Below are 21,443 nucleotides of genomic sequence, written 5' to 3'. Positions count from 1 at the left end.
CTTTCTCTCACTTCTCAGGCCTCTTATTCCTTCTCATGCCCACACCCCTCTGCCTGCCCACCTGCCCTGTGGCCCTGGACCCTGGTGGGAAGGGATGGGAGGGGCTGGTGTGCCATGTGGGAGAGAGTGACAAGTGTATGTGGGGCAGGGGAGGGGTGCTCCCCCATCATGGCTGCCAAGGGAATAGGCCTCTTTCTCAAGATTTGGAGTGGGAGGGTAGGAAATCTATTATCTTAGTTTTCCCTTGAAAAGGCAGGTGCCAAGGTGGGGGACAGAGGTGCTCTGGGAGGGAGGGTAGGGGGATGTTCGGTTATGGAGGGACTACCCTCCTGCAGCCCTCCCCTCTGGGTGGGACAGGGAGACTTACGCCCAGTTGGTCCAGACCTTCAGCTGTTGTCTGCCTCTGTTCCCAATTATTCCAAGTTGTTCTGTTTCATTTGTAGTTTCCTAGAGTGTATTTCTGCCTCTCTGTCTGTCTGTCTATTTCTGATGTCAGTTTCTTGGCTTCTCTGGGAGGAGGCCCTCTGGATGTTTTCTGACAGTCCAACAATGTATGTGTCAGTCTGTCTGTTCCTGGCTTCCTGGGGGGATTGCATCCTAAGAACGTTTTCTCCCATTAGACCCCCACATCCTTGCTCCTAACCCTATCTGTGACCCCTTTACACCCCCTTATCACTTTCCTTTAACCAGGTGCCCCACCTCCACAGAGCATAGCCCACACCTCCCCAGGAATTTCTCTGTGAGAACCTGCCAAAGTCAGAGATTGGGCTGAGGGCTAGCGCAGGGTTGATGGGTCACAAAGCCCTCTGGGCCACCCTGGGAGATCCTGGGCTGGGCTGCAGGGCTCTGAGACAAGCTAGACTCTTGTCAGTCTGGCTTCCCACCAGCTCAGCCAGGCTCCAGCCCAATCAGCCTCTGAATCTTCTGGGGATAAGCCCATTGGTTTGCACAGGAGACCCCAATAAGAAATCTAAACCAATTGATCAGGTCTCAGGGTCACTAGGACCTTTGGTGTGTGACCTCAGAGCTGGCTCCCTGACATTCTTCCTCTGCACCCCAGCTGAAGCCAGTGGTGATCAAGATCAACCCAACTTGAGGGGTCTGTCCTCTTCCTGCCCCACTCCAAGCTGTGGGACTTAGCAAGAATCCCTTTCTTAAGAACTCTGGACAAATCCCATGGGGGCCTCACGGCAGCTGATCACCCACAGCCCCATTGGTCAGCCAGTGGAGAGGAGCTGCCACAGCCTGAGGCAAACCCTCAGCCCAGAGGAGAGACTAAGGGGCCAGGAGAAACCCTCACCCCTCCCCAAGAGACAGATAAGCCCCAGCCCTGGGTTGGGGGGTGGGCGTTGCTAGGACAACCTGCCCCAGCCACCTGAAGAGAAGCCTTGAGGGATGGGGTCAGGAGAAACTCTACCTTGGGATGTGGAGCCTGCCAGGGAGTGATACCCCAGGAGGTGGGAACACCCAAAGTTGAGCAAGTCTGGAAGCTGGGTTTCTGTAAGAAAGGAGCCAAGGGGTGGCATCAGGGACTGGGGGGCAATGGAGTAGTTATGGGGCTGGCAGAGGCCTCTGAGGGGATGGTGAGACCACCAGGGAATGGGCCTGGGTTCACACACACACACCCCACCCCCCCACCCCCCCCACCCCCTGCCCAGGCAAACCTCTGTGCTTACCAGGGCACTTAGGCCCTCAGGTGAGAGCTGGGTGGGGGGCGGCGTGGAACCCAGAGCCGGGTGCAGTAAGTGTGTGTCAGGCTCTTTCTTCTGCCTTCCCTACCTCCTCCTGCTGCTAGCTAATGACAAGGGCTTTATTCTAGGGAGCTGAATAGACTAGTAATTGCAGCCCTACTTCCAGTCCCATCCCTCTCCTCCCTCTCACGCTCTCCCTGACAATGACCCTGGAACTGGCCAGCCACCACGCAGCATCCAACAGAATGGCAGCCCATTTGTCTCTGTGGGTGGCAATGGGGCCGAGTGGAGGAAGATTGCCTTCTATTAGTGTAATGAGAGGAGGCTTGTAAGGGTGGGGTGGCGGCTCAGCTAGGGGAAGCATAGGGAGGAAACAAAACAACTCCCTCCCCTGGGGAGCCCTGGGGAAGAAGGTACTCTGGGCCCCAGTGAACTCAATGACTCACCCCTGTTATTCGGTCCTACCTGCCCAGCCTTCCTCCAGGATGGAAGAGACACTAATATTTCTTGAACATGCCAGGTATGTTGCACTAAGCACTCTGAGTATTTTATCTCAATTCTGTGAGATAGCTGTTATTCGAAGTTTTAGATAAGGAATCTGAGATGGAGAGAAGTCCCGTGTCTTGACAGAGGGACCTTGCTAATCAGTTCTGGAACTGGAAGGTGAACTCAGGTCTAACTCCAAAATGCAACCACTTTCCACAGAGCTGCTGCTAGGGTTTTTTCTTTCTTTCTTTCTTTCTTTCTTTCTTTCTTTCTTTCTTTCTTCCAGAGCACAGGAGAAACCCTTCTAGGCATTTCTTTTGATCTTAAATAACATCTATTTTCTCTGATTATAAGTTATACTTGCTAGTTGTTGGAAATGTGGAAAATACAGAAATATAAAGAAGAAAATAATTGAATTCAGTTATATAGAATTAACCACTGTCAATATATTGGGGTGCAACCTTCCAGGGTTTTATTTTTCTAAGCACTGTATTTTACATTTACCCCCCATAAAAAAAAAATTTGTAGCCTGCACTTCCCACTTAGTATATGGTGTCCAGAGAGAACCTCCCGCCCTAAGCAGCCCCTCCGAAGCCCCCATCCTTTCCTGGCGCTGGTCTGCACCTGCTAACCAGCCCGCAGACTGGGCGGTGGGTGGCCGTGAGCTCTGCTGGAGGCTGCACTCCCTACTATATCCTTGAGGAAGGGATTTCCTTCCAAGGATGCTGTCTGGGAGAGCCCTTCGTTCGCATCGCTGGCGCCTCTATCCCGCCTCTTGGCTCTCCCCAGCTGGCCTGGGGCATGATCAATGGACCAGCCAGTGTTTACTCAGCGATTACGGAGCAATTAAATTCTCAATCGATACAGTTTAGTCTTCAAACAGCTGGGCTAGGGAGCCTCGGCATCACGCGCCAGCTCCATCAGTCACATCCCCAGCTCTGGCTCCGAGGCTGCCGGGAATCCTGCCCCACCTGCAGTGGAGAGGGTAGGGGCTCATTCTGGGACTGCGGAACTCTGTCCCCTCTTCCCTAGAGAAGCACAGAGAAGACACGCTTCCCTTCTAGGCCTGAGTGGGGCTGGAGGGTCGGCCCACCTAAGCTGCCCAGCCCCTAGGCTCTGGGGTCTCTGCCTTGGCACAACAGGAAGGCAGTGGGCAGCAGGCAAGGCCAAGGGGAAGTTGTCTGGTCTCCTCAGCGTCCCGCGGGTAGTTCCCAAAGGCCTTGCAAGGGTTGGGATCATGTGACCTAACACAGTGTTCTGACAGTTCCCATGATGACCTGCCCTGGAATGGATCATCTGATTGTGGGGCCCAGGTGGGATTCCTGAGGATTGAGGACATCAGTCTGGCCCAGGACACAGCAAACCTGGACTCAAGTGGCAAACAGCAGGGGGAGGAGCGGGGCTGCTCCTTCTTATTTGGGCTTTCTGAGCAGGTTAGGTTTGCTCACCAGTGTCCTGAGGATTTCTGTGTAGTTATGGCAGAATCTGCCTCGGCTGGGCTTTACACCTGAGGATAACCACAGGCAATGGCAGAAGAATTTGGTCCTGGAGCTAGAGAAACCTGTTCCCTGACCAACCATGTGGCCTGTCCCTTCATGTCCATGCTTTTTGTCCCATCTGTGTCTTCCCTGCCAGACTCAGGAGGCACAAAGGACAAAATAGATGTCAGAATACTTTGATACCCTGCTAGGGGATGGCCCCCACACCCATACCCCCAGTTCCAGAGAGTTTTAGGAAAGCTTTGTCTTGTCATGGTTTTTGGCTTTCTGTTCAGTGAATTTTCCTCAGCTGCAACGTGAAACTTGTGTTTGGAGTCAAGTATTTGCCCAGGCTGATTTCCTCTTGTATTTTTCCCACCCAGTGATCCTCTAAGACCAGTCTCTTCATGAGACCTCCGTTGTCACCAAAGGGCATTTTCAAACTTCCCTGTCCACAGGCCTGGGCTGGGGCTGTGTCATGTGAATGAGGCCAGGCTTGGGCCCACCTTCAAAGAGCTGTGAGTTAGGACAGACAGCTTTCTGTCAGCAGTGTGTTGAGAGATGATTAGAGAATTCCTCTTCAGTCTGTATTTCTATTTTGTGTCCCTTACCCATGAGAGAGGGAAAGAGAACACTGGCTGTCAGCTAGCGAGCCCTTGCTACGTGCTAGACAGATATTAGCTTAATTCCCACCAAAGGGTCATGAACTGCTTTCAGTCCCAGGTTCGAGGACAGAGTGAGGATCAGAGCTGATGAATGGCTTGTCTAAGGGCAAAGGGTGGAACTAGGATTTGAACCAAGTATCTATTGCAGGTGCTGCCACCAGAGTCAGGTGACCAAAGAAGGGGGGGTGTTCTCAAGCACAGGAAGTGAAAGCATGGTGGGGGAGTGAACAGCAGGCTCTTACTTCTCCTGCCACAGGAAGGGGGCTGCTTAGAGGGGGCTCCTCAAAGAAAGCCTGGTTTGTGAGTCAGCGACGGTGAAGGCTGGCCCTCCACCCTACAAATGAGGCTTTGAGGACTCTAGGCACCTGGAGGTAAACACATCAGAGCAACCAAGCTGAAGACAGGAATAACTGGGAGAATATTTTCAGGGGGAGAAAAAGCTTCAGGCTTTATTATTTAAAGAAATAAACATAACTAAGTATACTACTCCCAGAACAACAAAATGAAAGCCACCACAAGGAACATCTAACTATCTCTGTCCCGCTGGTGTTCATTAATGCACAGTTTTGTCCAATTTAGGGAAAGAGATTCTTTTTTTCATTTCCCAGAAACTTCTTGTTTGAGTCTTTTGGGTAGTCCTTTTTTTTTTCATTCCCAGAAAGAGTAACCTCTCTTTGCAAGCCTAGAGATTTTTATTTTTTTTAATTTTTTTTATTGTTTATTATTTTTGAGAGAGAGAGAGACTGAGAGAAAACAGGGAAGGGACAGAGAGAGAGGGAGACACAGAATCGGAATCAGGCTTCAGGCTCTGAGCGCTCAGGACAGAGCCCGACGCAGGGCTCGAACTCACAGACCGTGAGATCATAACCTGAGCTGTAGTCAGCCACCCAACCGACTGAGCCACCAAGGCACCCCAAGCCTAGAGATTTTTCTAACCTCACTCTTAGGCCTTTTTGGTTTGGGTTTGTTTTCTCCTCTGAAAAGTCATCTTCACCCATTCATTTGTCTTTCAACCAATAACATGACCATGACAATAATTTATAATTTCAGTGAGTGTTTCTGATATATGACAAAAAGGCTTTAAATCTGTTTCATCAAACCAAAAGAGAGGAGATCATCATAGTCTGCAGCAAGTGGTTTAATCAGACCAGGCATTCTTAACGATTCTACTGCCTTTGACAGAGGCCTTGGAACAGCTTAAGGAAGGAGATTCTTAGAGATTTTGTGTGTGTGTGTGTATGTGTGTGTATGATGATTAAAAAACCACAAAAAGAAAACAAAAACAAAAACCAGGAAAGACAGCTGTCTGTGAAGGAAGACTGGCATATGATGCTGTCCCTGACAGGCAGAAGAGCTAGCAGGAGTTATTGCTTTTGAACCGGAGGGTTTCTGGCTGGAAGGGACCCAAGTGATACACCACTCTTTATCACACAGATAGGAGACTGAGGACCGGAGGAAGGTGCCTTGCCCAAGCTCTCCCAGCTGGTGACGTGCCCAACAGGGTCTAGAACTCAGGCTTCCTGAAGAGCTGGGGCTTTCTACCACCAGCTCAATGCCTCAGTTTCCCCAGCTACTACATAAGGGGGTGAACCGTCTAATGCCCAGGGTCCCTGTGGCAGTAATTCTGTAAGAAGACACTCTGCCTTGGGCCGAGGCAGCAGGAGCACCCGGGAGCATTTACAAAGCAAAACAAAGGGCAAGTGGCATGACAGGAACATGGGGGACAGTGGACCCAAGAAGCAGATGGGAACGGCAGCATCCAAACTCGTGCGAGCACACATAAGAAAGGAGAAGCGTCAAGTGGGCCGGTGCACGGGTTCTGTCTTTCTCTATTCTACTGATTGTTAAAACACAAAAGGGAATTTTCAAAAGGAGGAAAGCTTCGCCTTGCTCTGAGTCGTCCAGGCTCTCACAACCACCTTCTGTCATTTTCCCTGGTCCTCACCCCACTCTCCGCATCCAAGGGCCTGCCTGGGCGCTGGACTTTGTCCCCCGGGATGCTCCAGGAAAGAGCCCGATACCCGCTTCCCTTCTGCCATGCATGCAGCTTCCTTCATTCCAAGGACAGAAATGATGGAAAATGAAGGAAGTTTCGGTGGAAAGCTGGTCATAACCTTAACTAACATGTGTACAGGGTGCTCCGGGTTGTAAAACTCCTTCCCAACCGTTCACCCGTCTGATCCTCACCACAAACCTGTTAAAGGCCACAGGGGCAAGAATTACTGTGTCCGTTTTCCAGCTGGGGAAATAGGGGAAAGAAGCAACTTGTTCAGGTTCCAAAGGAAGAAGCTGACGGAGATCAAAACAAGCCCGCATAAAGAGAGGGGCTGCAACAAACGGGGGGCATTAAAGCCTGCTTCCTGCCTGTCACTGTTTGAATGCACTGCCTCGGCCATGCTCCACCACCCACAGAGACTGGCAGGATCTCAGCGTGGTTCCCATGTTCCACGTCTAGGCTGCAGGTTGGCAGGTTTGGAGAAGCGATTAGGTGACCCTGAGGTCCTCGGATTTCAGGGGACCTGGCTCACCAGAAACAGCATTATAAGAGACTTGTATATTACTATGAATTTATTAATTCATAATGAGCAATGATACCAATGAACAGGATACTCACAATTACTGATTAATAACGAACTTAAAAATATGAGAGTCTCTTTTCTTCTCCAAGTGCAGAGGGATGCGCCAGATGAGTTTTGTGGATGCCCTTCTAGGTTGGACAGGAAGATCTGAGAAGTGGGAAGGTAGTAAAATAGTACCCTGGGCTCGAAGATAAATTCAGGAAGACTTCAAGGAAGTACTAGAATGTGGAGCGGTTGAGAACACAGACAGAGCAACTCAAATCCAGGTCTAAATCCTGGCTTGGCAACTTACAAACTCTGTTACCTTGGTTAAATTACATAAACCTTCTCATCCTCAATTTGCTTACCTGTAAAATGGGGATAACAGGAACAGTTACCTCTTACAGTGGTTGAGGTAGTTAAATGAGATGATTCCTGGAAAGGTGCTTGGCATATAGGAACCACTCAGTAAGTGCTATTTGACAGCTGGATTTTTCAGGAGCAGAGAGGGAAAAATCAATCAAGATCCAGGAGTCCCAGAGAAGGGGACTGGAAACTCAAGTATGACTAGGAAATGTTTAGAAAGAATGTGCTGACTACTTTAGGAGATGAGGGTCTAATGGCAGAGCCCCTGGTATGGCAAGTAGGAGGGGACACACTACCTGGAATGTTCAGAGTCATTGAGACATGCCCTTCAGAAAGAGGGTCTAGTCCCTCCTTTGGATGGCAGGTGATGGGCACGGAGAAGGAGGCATCTTTCAGATGTTTCTATTCAAGCCTAGCCTGGGACATAGGCTGCTGGAAAGAGCCCAATATCTGAATGAAAGAGAGACTCTCAGAATTAAGGGACCAATTTGGGGAAAAGATCAAAGAAGCTAGAGACCCAGATGAATGCCAATCCAGTAGGGCCAACGGGCCCAGAGAGGAGATTTTCTAGACATCAGGGCAGGAGAGGAAATGATTTCACCCAGCACCAGGCTGTCACAGTGCAGGCTAGGATGAGATTAAGAGCAGAGGCATTTTATCAGAAAATTCTTGCCAGCTGACAGTTTGTCTGTTCTCTTAAGAGGAGGAAATGGGAGCACCTGGGTGGCTCAGTCAGTTGAGTGTACAACTTCAGCTCAGGTCATGATCTCATGGTTGGTGAGTTCGAGCCCTGCGTTGAGCTCTGTGCTGACAGCTCAGGGCCTGGAACCTGCTTCAGATTCTGTGTCTCCCTGTCTCTCTGCTCCTCCCCTGATCACACTCTTTCTTTCAAAAATAAATAAAGATTAAAAATTTTTTTATTTAAAAAGGAGGAAACGGTCGAACCCTTTCAGGGAAAGGTTTATGGCCTGGCACTGACCCCTGCCCTGCCTGGAGGGGTGGGTGGTTCCCCAAGCTGGGATCTCTGAGGCTTCTTCCCAAAGCCAGTGTGCTATGCATCGTCCCTTCATCCTAAACACGTTTGGAGAGACGTGTGAAACCCGCAGACATGTAGAAAATAGCACAGCCATTCTGATACTTGTGAGCTTGTGAAGGTTTCTTCGGTAGCAAGAATGACTGAAGCTAGACATTAGGAAGAACTTCAAGTCGGAAAGCAAAAGATAATGAAGGTGACTGAAAGGAAATAGGTCAATAATCTTGTTCCGTAGAAACTGGATGGATGGCCAGAGCAGTGTCCTACACTACCGGGCATTTGCCATTTCCATCTCTTGTGTCACAAGACTCCTGTTTGGGGTCAGCACACACCTGACTGCCACAGACACCTGTAGGCCATCGGATACCTTTTCCCTGGCTTGTGGTGAAGTTGAGTCTGTGAGGAGCTGGGAGAATGTCTTTCCCTGGAAATAGCTCAAGATCCAAAAAAACATCTGCTCTGCTGGGGTGAGGTAGGGCCAATCTGAGTGGGACAGGAGGAGGATGGAATAAAGGGACTTTATAGCCATGAGGAAACAAAATAGCTGGGCATGGCCCAGCCTCTGGGATGCACTGTGTGTGTTGCGATCATCACCATCCCTCAGAGGGACCCAAGAAGGATTAGATGAGGTCTTTGCTCTCCAGGGAGTCATCGCTCTTGAGCCAGAAGGTGAGGAAGTGCGACATGCCCAGATGAAGGAAGGAAACCTACATTTACAGGGGATCAGTAGGTCCCAGAAGCTTAATGGACATTGTTTTGTCAACTCTCCCAACAGAAGAGGAAACAGGCTCCGAAAAGTTAGGGAACTAGCCAAGACCACACAGCAAGTGAGTTGTTAGATTTTAAACCATGGTCAGTCTGGTTCTTCATCTCCCACTCGTTATATCCTGCTGCCTCCCAGCCCTTATACCTCCTGGCAGGCTTCTCTTGGCATCCTCTGTAACTCAGAGCTTCAGAAATTATGCTGTGCAGAAAAGAGCACTACTTTTCCATTTAAAGAACTCTCTCACAAGAACGTGAGAGAAAGATAGTTCAAGTTAAGGACTGTTCTTTATTCTGAAGTCACTTCCTTCCTACCTTTTCATATTCGGAAACGGAATGAGGTTTTTGCTTTTTTGTTTTCTTGTTTGAACAGAATAGCATGTTGGAAATCCTAAAAAGGAAAAAGATAGTTGTTCATTATATAGGGCTTACTGAGCATTTTACACACCTTAATTCTCCCATAGAGAAGAAAGCGAGGCACAAGGTTAAGCAACTTGCCCAAGGTCACACAGCAAGTCGATGGCAGAGCCAGCGTGCAAAGCCAGGCTGTCTGGCGTGGAGTCCTACCTGCTGCAGCGCTGTCCCCATCTGTGCACTGGCCAACATTGCCTGTGGCCTCCTGTGTTCCCTCCTCTCAGGGACCCCAAAGCACTCACACCCTGGACCTGGCTCCCAGCTGGCTCATGGGCTGATGTCTTTCTTGAGTACACCTCTCCCAGCATCACTTATGTGGCTCCTGAGAGTCACCGTGGCCCATGGTAACATACCCAGACCATGGTGGTGGTGGTGGGGCGGGGGAATAGGTCCTTAAAGAATGAGTCCATTTTCTTTCCTAAAAGTCTTCCTTGCTGAGACAATGGGTGCAGCTCAGCTGCGGCCAGATCCCTGCCATCTTTTCTGTCCTGCCAGCATGGAGTTGCAGGCCATTGCCCTTGGAGAGGGGCCTCCTGACCTGTGTGGGGTCTGCAAGATCTCGAGTGTTCCCAGACCTGCCCCGTGAGCACACTATGCAGGCTTGGTGCTGCTGCAAAAGCAGCCACCGCCACTTACGTAAGGACAAGGAGGAAATTTGCCCCCAAGGAAAAGCAGGAAATAATAAACACAAATTCAGGACAAAGATTCCTTTGAGAAGAGGAGAAGGAATATGTGAGGTGTCAAAGGCTTCTAATGTGCCATTTCTTGAGCTGGGTACAAGTGAAGATTTTTCTTTACACTTTATATATGTTACTCATATTTCCATATGTAAAATGGCTCATAATAAGAGAAAAAATTAAATAAAATCCAGAGTTTCACTAGGCTGTAAATACGAAGTGTTCCCTGCACTGGCTGTGTGACGACTTTAGGCTGTGTGTCCAGAGATGGTTTTAAAGGCAGTGTTTCTGGAGCTTCCTTGCAGGGTTGGGTGCCATGAGGATGTCAGGCATGGGACGATCTCTTAGGGACGATAACACAAGCAGACATAAACGGTGAAGAAATCTGAGGTGCATTTAGGGGTACAGTGAGTTCTGTGTCTGGGCTTAGAGAAACATGCATTTGTGAAATTGTGTGCTGTGTGTCAGGGAAGGGGCAGAAAGCGGGTAGGATGTCCTTAGAGCCTGATTTTGTTACCAGATCTATGCCTATTTGTGAGAAAATAAAATGCTCAAAATATTAGGATTCCAGTGGCAAGAAGATGGTATTAATCAGTGTGGCCAGTTTAGGAGCCTGTGAGGGAGGTGTCCAGAGGAAACTTCTAGATGAGATTTCCCTGGAGGACAGCAGGTTCTGATGTGCCCAGGTGCTGCTGTTCCCTTGTGGGGTGGGCTGAGTAGGGGAGGCTGATGCCCACACTGGACATCTGGGGACAGTCTGCCTGGGCTGCTTCTGTGACCTTCCTTGAGTGAGCACCACGGTACTGTGGGCCTGGATATGGGGAAGGCACAAGTCCAGAGGACTGTGGTTCCTTTGACAGGAAACCCCTACAGACAAAGCAAACCAGCCAGCACTTTTTTGGAACAGCTATGAGACCAAAGCCCAGAGTCTCCAAGGAGCTGACAAGAGAGAGCATCACTTACTCTCTCAGGGCCCTTGGGAGAGGGGAAGGAGAAGCATCTGTCACAGTCAATGAATCCAGGGCAGTTTCTGCAAGTGGATGAACCCAGAAAGCCACAGCTGCCCTCCTCCAGGGGTTTCTATTCTGAGACCTGGCTTCCAGCTTGGATAATGGAGGTCAAGGAGCCATGGGCTGGGGCAGGTGCTGCCATGGATTAAATGACGTAAGGGAAGTAAAGGGAGGCTTATGCTGTGTCCTTGGGTGTTGAGGGCAGAGGAGCCAGAGCCCAGCCACTGGGCAGGGATGGTGCAGTGTGGGCCTGGGGCCCATGGAGAGGAAAGGAGAAATGGAGAAAGCTGAGCCTCTCCTTCCTTCCAGATGTCAAAGCATTTTGCAGAGACTGTCCATTTCATGATGAGGAGACAGAGGTCCAGAGAGAAGTGGCATGCCCAAGGTTATACCAAATGCTGCGGGCAGAAGCCAGATTGGACCTTGACTCACAGCCCAGTGTTCCTTCCACCACCTGGAGTAGCATTTTCTAGCCTGTCCTTAGAATGAGTACAGAGCGACTCTGTTTCCAGCACTGGCCCTCTGTTCACCTCAGATTTCCCCAGTACTATCTGGGACCCAGAGGATGCTTGGCTTTCCTTGCTTGGTGCCTTTATTCTGACCATCTACGATCACCTTATTGATTCAGACATGGGAGATAAGGAAGTGTTTTAGTAAAGGCTGAAAAGTCTTCAGATGCGAGCCATGTTGTTAGCTTTTTTCTGCAAAATTCCTAGTTTCTTTGTCCCAAAAGCACTTTAAGAAAGGCAGGCAGGGGCACCTGGGTGGATCAGTTGGTTAAGCATCTGACTTTGGCTCAGGTCATGATCTCGCCAGGTTGTGGGTTCAAGCTCCGCATTGGGCTCTGCACTGACAGCTCAGAGCCTGGACCCTGCTTCAGATTCTCTGTCTCCCTCTCTCTGCCCCTCCCCTCCCCCACTCACTCTCTCTCTTTCTCTCTCTCTCTCAAAAATAAGCTTGAAAAAAAAAAAGAAAGGCTGGCAGAGTTTGGGCTAATGTAGTGCAATTGGTCAGGACTTCTGGAGGTTCTTCCCACATGAGGAATCCTTTAGCCCCCCCAAACCCTCCTGGCAAGGTCTCTAGTAATCACTGCTTTAGTCTTGCGCAGATGGGAAAACAGCCTCCCGCGGCCACCCACCAGCACCAACACCAACAAGCCCCTCAGGAGGTGGGCCTCTAGGTGCCTCCTCATTCCTTTCTCCACCTTCATGCCAAAGGCCATCACTCAAGCCAGCCTCCAGTAGGGCAGCATGGACCTAAGTGCCCTCTCCTGGCTCTTGCACAGTTCTCCAGTTACCTCCATCCTTCCAGCTCCTGGCAGGGGGCGACATGGCCTTGCCTGGGAGCCCAGGGAGGACACTCACTGACCTGAGTCAGCTCCCTGGCAGAGGCTGTGTGAGCACAGGGTCCTGCCAGGTGCATAGAAAGGCTGTATTTCCAGGACACTTGGGTGGCTCAGTCAGCTAAGCGTCCAATTCTTAATTTTGGCTCAAGTCACGATCTCATGGTTGCTGAGACTGAGCCCTGAATCCGGCTGTGTGCTGACAGCACAGAGCCTGCTTGGGATTCTCTCTCCCTCTCTCTCTCTACCCCTCCCCCACTCATGGGTGCACTTCCCCCCCCCCAAATAAATAAATAAACTTAAAAAAAAAGAGGCCGTATTTCCCATTGTGGCCAGCATACCAGCCTATCTATGAATTAATTTTACCTTTCTCACTCTCTTTGAAAGGAGATATTCACATCCCCACTTTGCAAATGAGCAAACTGAGGTACAGAAAAGTTAGGTATCTTGCCCAAGTCAGCTAACGAACAAGTTGCAGAACCAGGGGCCTCACTCCACTCAAGCTCTCTTACTTGTGAACAAGGATGCCGTCAGTGCTAGGATAACAGTAAACAGTGTCTGAAAACTCTCAGGTGGGTGGTAGCCAAACACTTTGTACGACCAGAGCTGCCTATGGCCCTTGGCACAGTCTTCAGCGTATGGCAGATAATCTGTGATCATCTCTCCAGAATAGTGTTTTTAGCCTGGGTCTATGGAGTCTCTAAGGCCTCAGAATGTGAAGGTAAAATTTGGCATGTATGAAATCATGTGCATTTTTCTGGAAAGAGAGCCCAGAGCTCTTTCAAGGTGTTTCAAAGGTGTTGGGAAACAGGAAAGGTTCTACAGGTGTGTGGGCAGGCAGACCCAGGTAATCTTTGCTATCTAGAGAAGAAGGAAGAAGAAAGAAAAGCTGGTTATGTCACTGATTTGGTTCTCTGGGAAGCAGACTCTGAGTTGAGGGTGCTGAATGTTTCCTAGAGGATGTGCTTGGGATCAACACACACGGAAAGGAGGGCAGGAACATAGCATGGGGCAAAAGAAAAAGTCCAAGTGACAGAAGTCCAACAAAATCCTCAGCCAGTCCCAGGTGAGCTCTGGAGGGAGAATGACCTACCAAACTTGCCCCATGTTAAGTAACAATGGCTGAGCCTTTATATCCCTGCCTCAATCAGTCACTGGATTCCGACAGCTCTGGGAAGGACGTGACTTTGGGCCAAGGAGACACTGCCTTTGAGACACTCCCTGAAGGAGCTGAAGGGGCTGACAGCAGAGGGCAGTCTCCCAGAGCTGGGCAACAAGTCAGTCCTTGAAGGAGAGTCTGGGTGGTGCATCACTGACCCTACCTCAGTACCTCTGCCCTTGGGAAAGTAGTAGAGATTAAATGATGTCCATCCATCGACCTGTCCAGCCATCTATCTTTTCATTTAACATTTATTAAACATGTATTATGAGCCAGCCCGCTGTGATTGCACTGGTGATAAAAAGGTGTACATGGCATAGTCTAACAGAGAGAGACACATCAATGAATAATTAGAACACAAAGTGGTCATTGCTGAAATAGAGGCGAGTGCCAAGAATTATGAGAGCACATTGGAGGGTGGGACTGATTCTTCCCAGGGGCAATGAGTGTGTCCTGAAAGAGTTGACAAAGCAGAGAAAATGGGGGTGGGAGATTAGGATCATGGAGAGAAGACATCTCAAGGCAGAAGAAGGTTGTTGAGAGACATAGTGGTCTGGGAGGGCTTGGCAGATTTGGGGAGAATTTCAGTGTGCACAGAGTGGGTGGATCACTTGGTGGAAATGTGGCTGGAAGGGGAGGTTGTAGTAAGATCACAAGTGCTTCTAAGTCCACGCTGGTGGACCTCATCTCAGGAGTATTGGGAAGTCACTGATGGGTTTTGAGCAAAGTATTGACATTAAAGTATCTACATTTTGTGAAATCAGCTTTGATAGCAGCGATGATAGGATGGAGTGGTCACTAGAACTCCAGGGGAGTCATATATATGCCCTGCTCTCCGGGCCCCTATCATCCCTCCAAGCACAAGTCAGCTTCCCACATAGGTGACACTCTCTGATGTGATGTTCAGTCCCAACACACAGGTCATTCTGGTCTTGGGCACATGTAGTATTCCTCTGAGCAACTGCTATTCCCCCAATTTCTCAAAGACTTTCATTTGCCATGCTCAAATCCTGTCTTTTTCTCATGTGTGGAATAACCCCCATTCATGGCCTGAGTCCTTGTATTTTTATTGGTCTAATGTCATATGGGTGCCACCAAAGCCTTCTCAGAACCCTCTTGTTTTGGTGCCACCTACATTCTTTTTCCCTTCTCAAGTGGGTGTCCCAACCCAGGAAAGATTCTTGTGACTAGCATCCCCTTTATGTCATCAGTCACACTAAGTATCTCTAGGCTAGTGGGCTGCCATTCAAGGAATCTGTTTCCATACAGCTGGATAATGAGCCCAAGATAGCTAACATCACCAGCCTCTCTCTCCCCTCCTCTCCCTCTCTTCTCCTTACAAGAATCTATGCAGGTCATGGAGTGAATACCATTCACATGATTCCTGTCCAAGTGCCAGGCTGCCTGAAATCTGACCCACTGGGGACAGCAGCTTCATGATATCAGGTCAGCCCAGTAAACTCTAGACACTCAAGGGGGCACAGCCTGTGTCTTGCAAAGTGTGATGTTCTGGACATTGGAACAATGGGCTTACGGTTCCATAAGAGACTGGGATTGAAGTAGATGATCTCTAAGTTGAAGTATATGGCCTTCTAGCTGCAACAGCTAGGATGAATATTCTAAACTCTTTCACTGGACCATTTTTATAGATGGGGTACAGAGAGGGAAAGAGAGGCTGGGAACATTCTTTTGATGAGAAGTTTTAAGTACTCAGGCCTGTACAGCTCCCTGAAAAGTGACTACAACACAGATCCACACAAGGAGCATTGGACAAATGTCTGCCTAGGGCATACCTCATATTGTGACTGGTACAGCCAAGGAGACTTCCTGTAGGTGGTAGATGTGTATGGATTCATCAGAGGTGATGGATCCCATGATTTGTGATCCCCAACACCAAGGTCCTTCAAAGTGTTGTTGCTCCAGTGGGTGGAGAACAAGGGTGGGAGGAAGTCTCTGTAAGCCAATTTGCCTTTGCTTCTCTCCCTAAAGACCATGGAAGTTAGTCTGGAGGCCTGGGAACATGAGCTATGATGGAAAAACCTTACTGTTTGTTTTGTGAAGGTTGAAGAGGGCTAAATGTTGAGAACCCCTTCTCCTTCCACATAGAAATTCTCCATGCTGTTTTTCTGGGAATTCCTTTGAGACTCCATGCTGTAGGTTTCCAGCTCCAAATACTGCCACCACTGTGGTCATCATTTATCAAGGACTACTATGTGCCAGGCACTGTACTAAGTTCTTTGCAAGCTATATTTATTCCTCACAGCAACCTTGCAAAGGAGTTAGGATGCCTGTTTTGTGGAAATAGAGGCACAAGGAGGTTAGGCAACTTGCCCAAGTTCACATAGTAAGTAGCAGAAAGAGGATTCTAACCCAGGTTTTCCTGACACCAAAGCCCATGTTCTTTTCTCTGTACTGTATAATCTTAAACTTTGCCATATTGATGACATTAGTTCTGAGTCTCCCGTAGCTACTTTATACCACACAAGTGAGTGGAGAAGTCTAAGGAGGGAAGGCAAGGACAAAGTCCTCTTTCTAATACTTTTCATCATATACTCGGATTGAGGGGTGTGTCATAGTCTCTCAGATCCCTTTGCATAGAGGTGGGCAAAGGCAGAGTTGGTTCCATCAGCCAGACAGTCTGGAACCTTGGGGCTGGTGGGCCTTGGTGGACTGGCTTTGGCACTGGAATCCAAGCTTCCAGAATTCCAAGCTTAGAGATAAGTAAGTTCTCATCATGTGACAAGTAAGGAAAACTGACACAGAAGGATGAACAAATTACCCAAGCCACAGAGCTAGTTAGAAGCATTATGTATGCATCAGTGTATGCGTTGGTGTGTGTGTGTTGGGATGTGTGTGTGTGTGTGTGTGTGCGTGCATGCATGCATGTGCATGTGCATGTGCTAGAGATGACAGTGAGGGGTCTCCTAACTCCCAGGCACTATGAATGAGTTCAGGAGACAAGGCCTTGGAGTCTGACTATATTCAGAGGGGTGGACCACAAAGAAGGCTATTTTTAAAATCTGTTTTGGTTTAACACAAGTAGTTTATTTGGGATAAGGTGACTCCAAGAAGTGCCAGTGTGGGGGTGGGGGATGAGACACAGAAGAGAAGGAAGCCAATACATGTTCATTAATGATCAGGTCATGACTTTGGCCACTGGGCATTTTTGGGAGATGGCATGGAATGTGCTTTGGAGTTATTCTGCTCAAGGGATGAGAGGCCAGAGTATTTATTCACCTGCCTTCATCATCACTGGTTGAGTATTGTTATTGGGGGGCATCAACTCCCCCAGAACCTCTTGCCAAGCAGACTCCCACAGTAAAAGAAAGCATAGGGCTATTTTGAAAGGTGTTTGTAGTCCTGAGTAGCCACCAGTTCTCTAAAGATTCTGGAAAACGTTTTAGGGTGAAGAGGCTTGGGCATTAGCACCAAGAACAGTCTGGAGAAGAGATGTATGTATGACACTGAATGGTGCCCCCAGGCCCTGGAGGCAGGTTGTGATAGGAGAGGGAAGGGCTATATCTGTGTGCCCTATGGGAAGAATGGGTAAGTCTTATGACAAGATGAGTTGCAGTCAGATCTTCAACCAGTGAAAACTGGTGAAAAAAAAAAACCATATCAGATAACTAGAGCTCATCCAACTATACAACTCGATTAATGGCCATACAGAAAGTGATGGAGGAAAGAATCATGCATATAGAGGGTTTCCTTAGGGAGTTTGGGGCTCCTTGTTGCTAGGGCCAGCCAATGTACTCTCCTTTATGGGAGCAATGAGGCCAGGAGTATGGGGAGGATAGATGGAGATTGAGTGGAAGGGTTCGCCACTCATCCTTGGTTATTCTAGTACCAGGAGGCTCCAAAGTTGGGTGAAAGCAACACGAAGAGGTGTCTTTTCTGCCTGTTGATTTGGGGGCACCTTACATGGAGGCAAAACTATAGAGGAAAAAAATACCCTAAGTATTGCCTGGCTTTTGGGCCAGGTCACCCCACCTTCTATAAGAAAGGGAGATTGGAGGGCTGGACTAGGTGACATTAGGGTCCCTTCTAGTCCTGATCTTCTATCTCTGTCTGCTGTCCCTTGACTCTTGCTCTCCCTTCAATTCATCCATCAACAAGTATTAACTGAGCACTGATCATCTGCCCAGCATTAACTGGGGAGCAGGGATAAAATAGAATATAGGTCCTGGACTCTAAGAGGCGATAGATGGGGGACATGAGTTAACACTGACTGAGCACTTACTCTGTGCCAGGCAGTGTGCTAAACACCTTATATATACTGACTCCTCTGCCCTCACCATAACCTGATAAAATAGGTACTAGTACCTCCACCATACAAATGAGGAAGCCAGAGATGGGCTCAGAGGAAAAGCAACTTAACTGAAGCCACACGGTGGTAGAGTATGGATTTGAGCCCATGCTGTAGCCACGACGCTTCTGCTCCTGGGAAATAGAGATAGACTCTCTAAGTGCAGCTCCTAGCGTGCTAGCAGATGGAGCAGTCAAAGCTGGAGTTGCTTGGGAAAGCTTCATGGACAGGTGACTTAGCACTTGGCCTTGAGGGAGGGATGGAACTAGGAGACTGGCCAGGGAGGGGAGCAACCCGAGTGTATTAATTCCCCAGGGCAGGCTGGGGTATGACGGCTCCAGTTAGCAGGTATCTCCTTAGGGTAAGGAGGTGGGCAGCAGCTATGGCTCAGCCTCCTGGGGGCTCCATGGGAGGGGAGGAGAGGCCAGGAGCCAAAGACAGATCTTCCCCTAGACCCAGCAGGGCAACCACCCTTCTCTTCACAGACCCAGTCCTAAAAAGCTGGTGTCCGCCTGGCCTGGAGGGGCTTTATGCTCAGACCAGGCCTGTAAGCATCACTCCTTCCCCACAGTCATTTGGGCAGCGTAAAGATGGAGCTGGTTCAGTGTGTGGATCAGCTTCTTTCCAGCTGCCTAAGCCACTGGCCAGGGAACCAGACCACTGATAATGATGATAGTTAACACTTATATTTAGCAAGGACCCTGAGCCAGGCACTGTCTTAACTTTAGCTAATGTAAGCCTTCCAACATCCTTATGAAGGAGGTACTATTACTGTGACCATTTTATAGATGGGAAAACAGAGGTACAATGAGGTTAAGCAGCCTGTTCAGGTTCCCATAACTAATAAGAGTCAGAGTCCAGATTCCAACCCAGGAAGTCTACTCCTACCTACTCTGCTCTACTGCAGAGCAGAGGTTCTAAGCAAGCAGAGGTTCATGAGCTCTGATCATAGCTGCTCCTTTCCTCTGCCTGGGATACCCTCTCCAAATTCAGGCTCTCTTCCTTGCCTGAAGCTCTTCCCTGCCAAGGTAGCCCCTCCCTAGAGGTGACTTCAGGAGGCACCCCCAAGCCCCCACCACTAGGAAGGCCCATCGCTGCCTGAAAGGCCAGGCCAGAGTGCCCAGTCTCTCTCCTCACCCCGCACCCACATGCACCCTGTCCCCCTCCCCCCCCAACCGAGCACCGTTGCCTTTTGTTCACAGCGATGGCTCCTGTGCCCAGGCCGGTGGGGGCATGGAGGACTCCGTGGTGGCAGCGGCGGCGGTGGCAGCCGGCAGACCCAGTGCCCATGCCCCGAAGGCTCAAGCCCAGGAGCTGCAGGAGGAGGAGGAGCGGCCGGGGGCGGGGGGTGCCTCCCCGAGGGCTGGCTCCCACCGCGCGGCCTCCCCCGGCCGGCAGCAGCCTGCCTTGGCGACGGCGCTCTGCTCCCACGCCCCTAACGCCTCCGATTACGAGCTCTCCCTTGACCTAAAGAATAAACAGGTACCCAGGGCCTCCAAGGGGGGCGGGGAGGGTGGTGAAGGGGCCCTGCCTTCGGGGGCTATCCAGGGTATCTCCCCACTTGGGCCCACCTCTGCTGTGCTGTAGGCACGCCTCTTTTGCCACTAGTTCTTCCAAATTGAGCTAAGTGTTCTGCCCATCCCCGTAGCCCAGTTTGTCAGTCAAGCAGCCTCAACAGGGCCTGGGCCACACCCTTGCAATGCCTGTCCCTTAGGCAGCGTGTCCAGAGGTCTGCTCCTCTTGCCATGTGCAGGATGCCTAAATTGCCCTCACAAATGTCTAGGCAGGTGGCCCACTGTTCTCTGGGGAAGCCCCTACCTCCACTGCTGCTTAGAAGAGATAGCCCACTCACATGTCCACCCAAGGAGCAAGCCCCATGTGTAGGCACACTTAGGTTCAAATGAGATGCAAAGATGGTGGTCTCCTCTGGGTAGACTGAGGATTCCCAAGATAAACCAAAGTCCCCTATTGGAGAACAAATTCCATTTGTGTGTGTGTGTGTGTGTGTGTGTGTGTATACTCATGTGCATATGCTTAGGGAAAGATATCATGACTGAATTTTGTTAAGAAAGAACATTGAACTTGGAGCCATAGACATAGGATCCACCCCTTGGTCTTGCTCTAGTTAAGTCTGTGACTGGGAATGCCAGTTAAGCACTCTGGGCACTGGTTCGAAATTGGGAATTAGACCTTGAATCATCTCCAAATGTGTAGGTTTTAAAGAATCATTCTTTAACTCCATGGACAAAGTGAGTTTGGGGAAGGAAAGCTAGTAGAAAGGTCCCTAAGACTGAATCAGGCCAAACCAACTTCATTTCTTTCCTTCAGCATCAAGGTCGGCTGGAGGTGGAACATCTGGTTTTCAGTAAAGTATTTAACAAAATCTCCCATGATATATATGTGGACAAGATAGGAAGTGAATCGGATGACAATATAGTCAGGTGGGTTGTTTTCAAACAGAATTCTCAAAAAACGTTGGTTTTTCCATCCATGCCGTTTCCTGGTGCCTTGAGCGGTGCACTGTCCTTGGTCCTGTTCAACAATTTTTGACAAGGCACTACTTTCTAGTGACATAAAGCTAAAGGGAACAGCTAATACCTTGGTGATAGAATCCAAGATTTTGTAGAAATCTCATCCAGACATAAAGATTTAAATGAAAAAGTCTAAATGAAACAGGGAAAGAGCTAAAGTTCTGCTCTCAGCTTTGAAAAGCCCACAGCATTAGTATAAGATAGGCAGGCTTGGTCCTGGGAGAGAGAACTTGTGGCTTCGGTTGACTGTAAGCTCAAGATGAATCAATAACCAGTGAAATGGCTGCCAGAGAAGTGAGTATAGCAGCCTTCACAGGAGGGTGGATAAGCCTCAGTATAGGGGAGCAGCTGGCTGGAGCCCCACACTGGTTTCTGGTCAGGGCCTGTCTGGAGCCTGCCCTTGGTTTTTGGGGCTTCATTTAAGACAGAAGTAAGAATCGTGAGGATTCCAAGGTTCTCCTAAGAAGGAAAATAGGATTGGCTGGAGTCATATGGAGAAATTGTAGACGTGAAAACAAGTTTTAAATATGGAAGAGCTGGCATGTGAAAAACGGATTTGATATATTTTCTATCATTCCAGTCAAAAATAGTGGTACTAACGTATGAAAGCTACAGAAAAGGAAGCGTTTAGCTCAATTAACAATTAGAGCTGTTAAAAATATAGAAAGTCCTGCTTGTGAGGTAGTGAGTTCTGTGTTACCGGGAATGCCCAGGCAGGGGCTGGAAGACAGTCCATCTGGAACACTACAGTGTGATGTGGGTGGTCAGTTGGCCCAGATAAGAAGTATTCTCAATTCCACATGACTATGCTCCTTGAGGACAGAGATCATGTCTTACCCATCTTTGTACCCTTCCCCCAGCATCTAGCAGAGTTTCTTGAACATAGTAAGAGCCCTCTGAGTGAATAATTTTTGAACAACTATGATGTGCAAAGCAATAAGAGAGTGGGGTAACAAAGAGAAAAA

General features: G+C 49.2%; 1 protein-coding gene across 1 annotated transcript in view; it reads left to right on the top strand.

Moving 5' to 3' along the window:
• Positions 1-21,443, top strand: part of IQSEC3 (IQ motif and Sec7 domain ArfGEF 3) — a 105,235-nt gene that overhangs the window by 36,782 nt on the left and 47,010 nt on the right. The window contains 1 exon segment of the mRNA XM_047067193.1: positions 19,150-19,429. Coding sequence (XP_046923149.1) covers positions 19,150-19,429 — 280 coding nt within the window.

Source organism: Lynx rufus, unplaced genomic scaffold (assembly GCF_022079265.1).
Source record: "Lynx rufus isolate CCGP_SWC_20201006 ecotype Redwood Valley unplaced genomic scaffold, mLynRuf1.p SCAF_7, whole genome shotgun sequence".
NCBI classification, from domain to species: domain Eukaryota; kingdom Metazoa; phylum Chordata; class Mammalia; order Carnivora; family Felidae; genus Lynx; species Lynx rufus.
The sequence above is the reverse complement of the archived record's forward strand: the minus strand, read 5'-3'. Positions and strand labels throughout refer to the sequence as shown.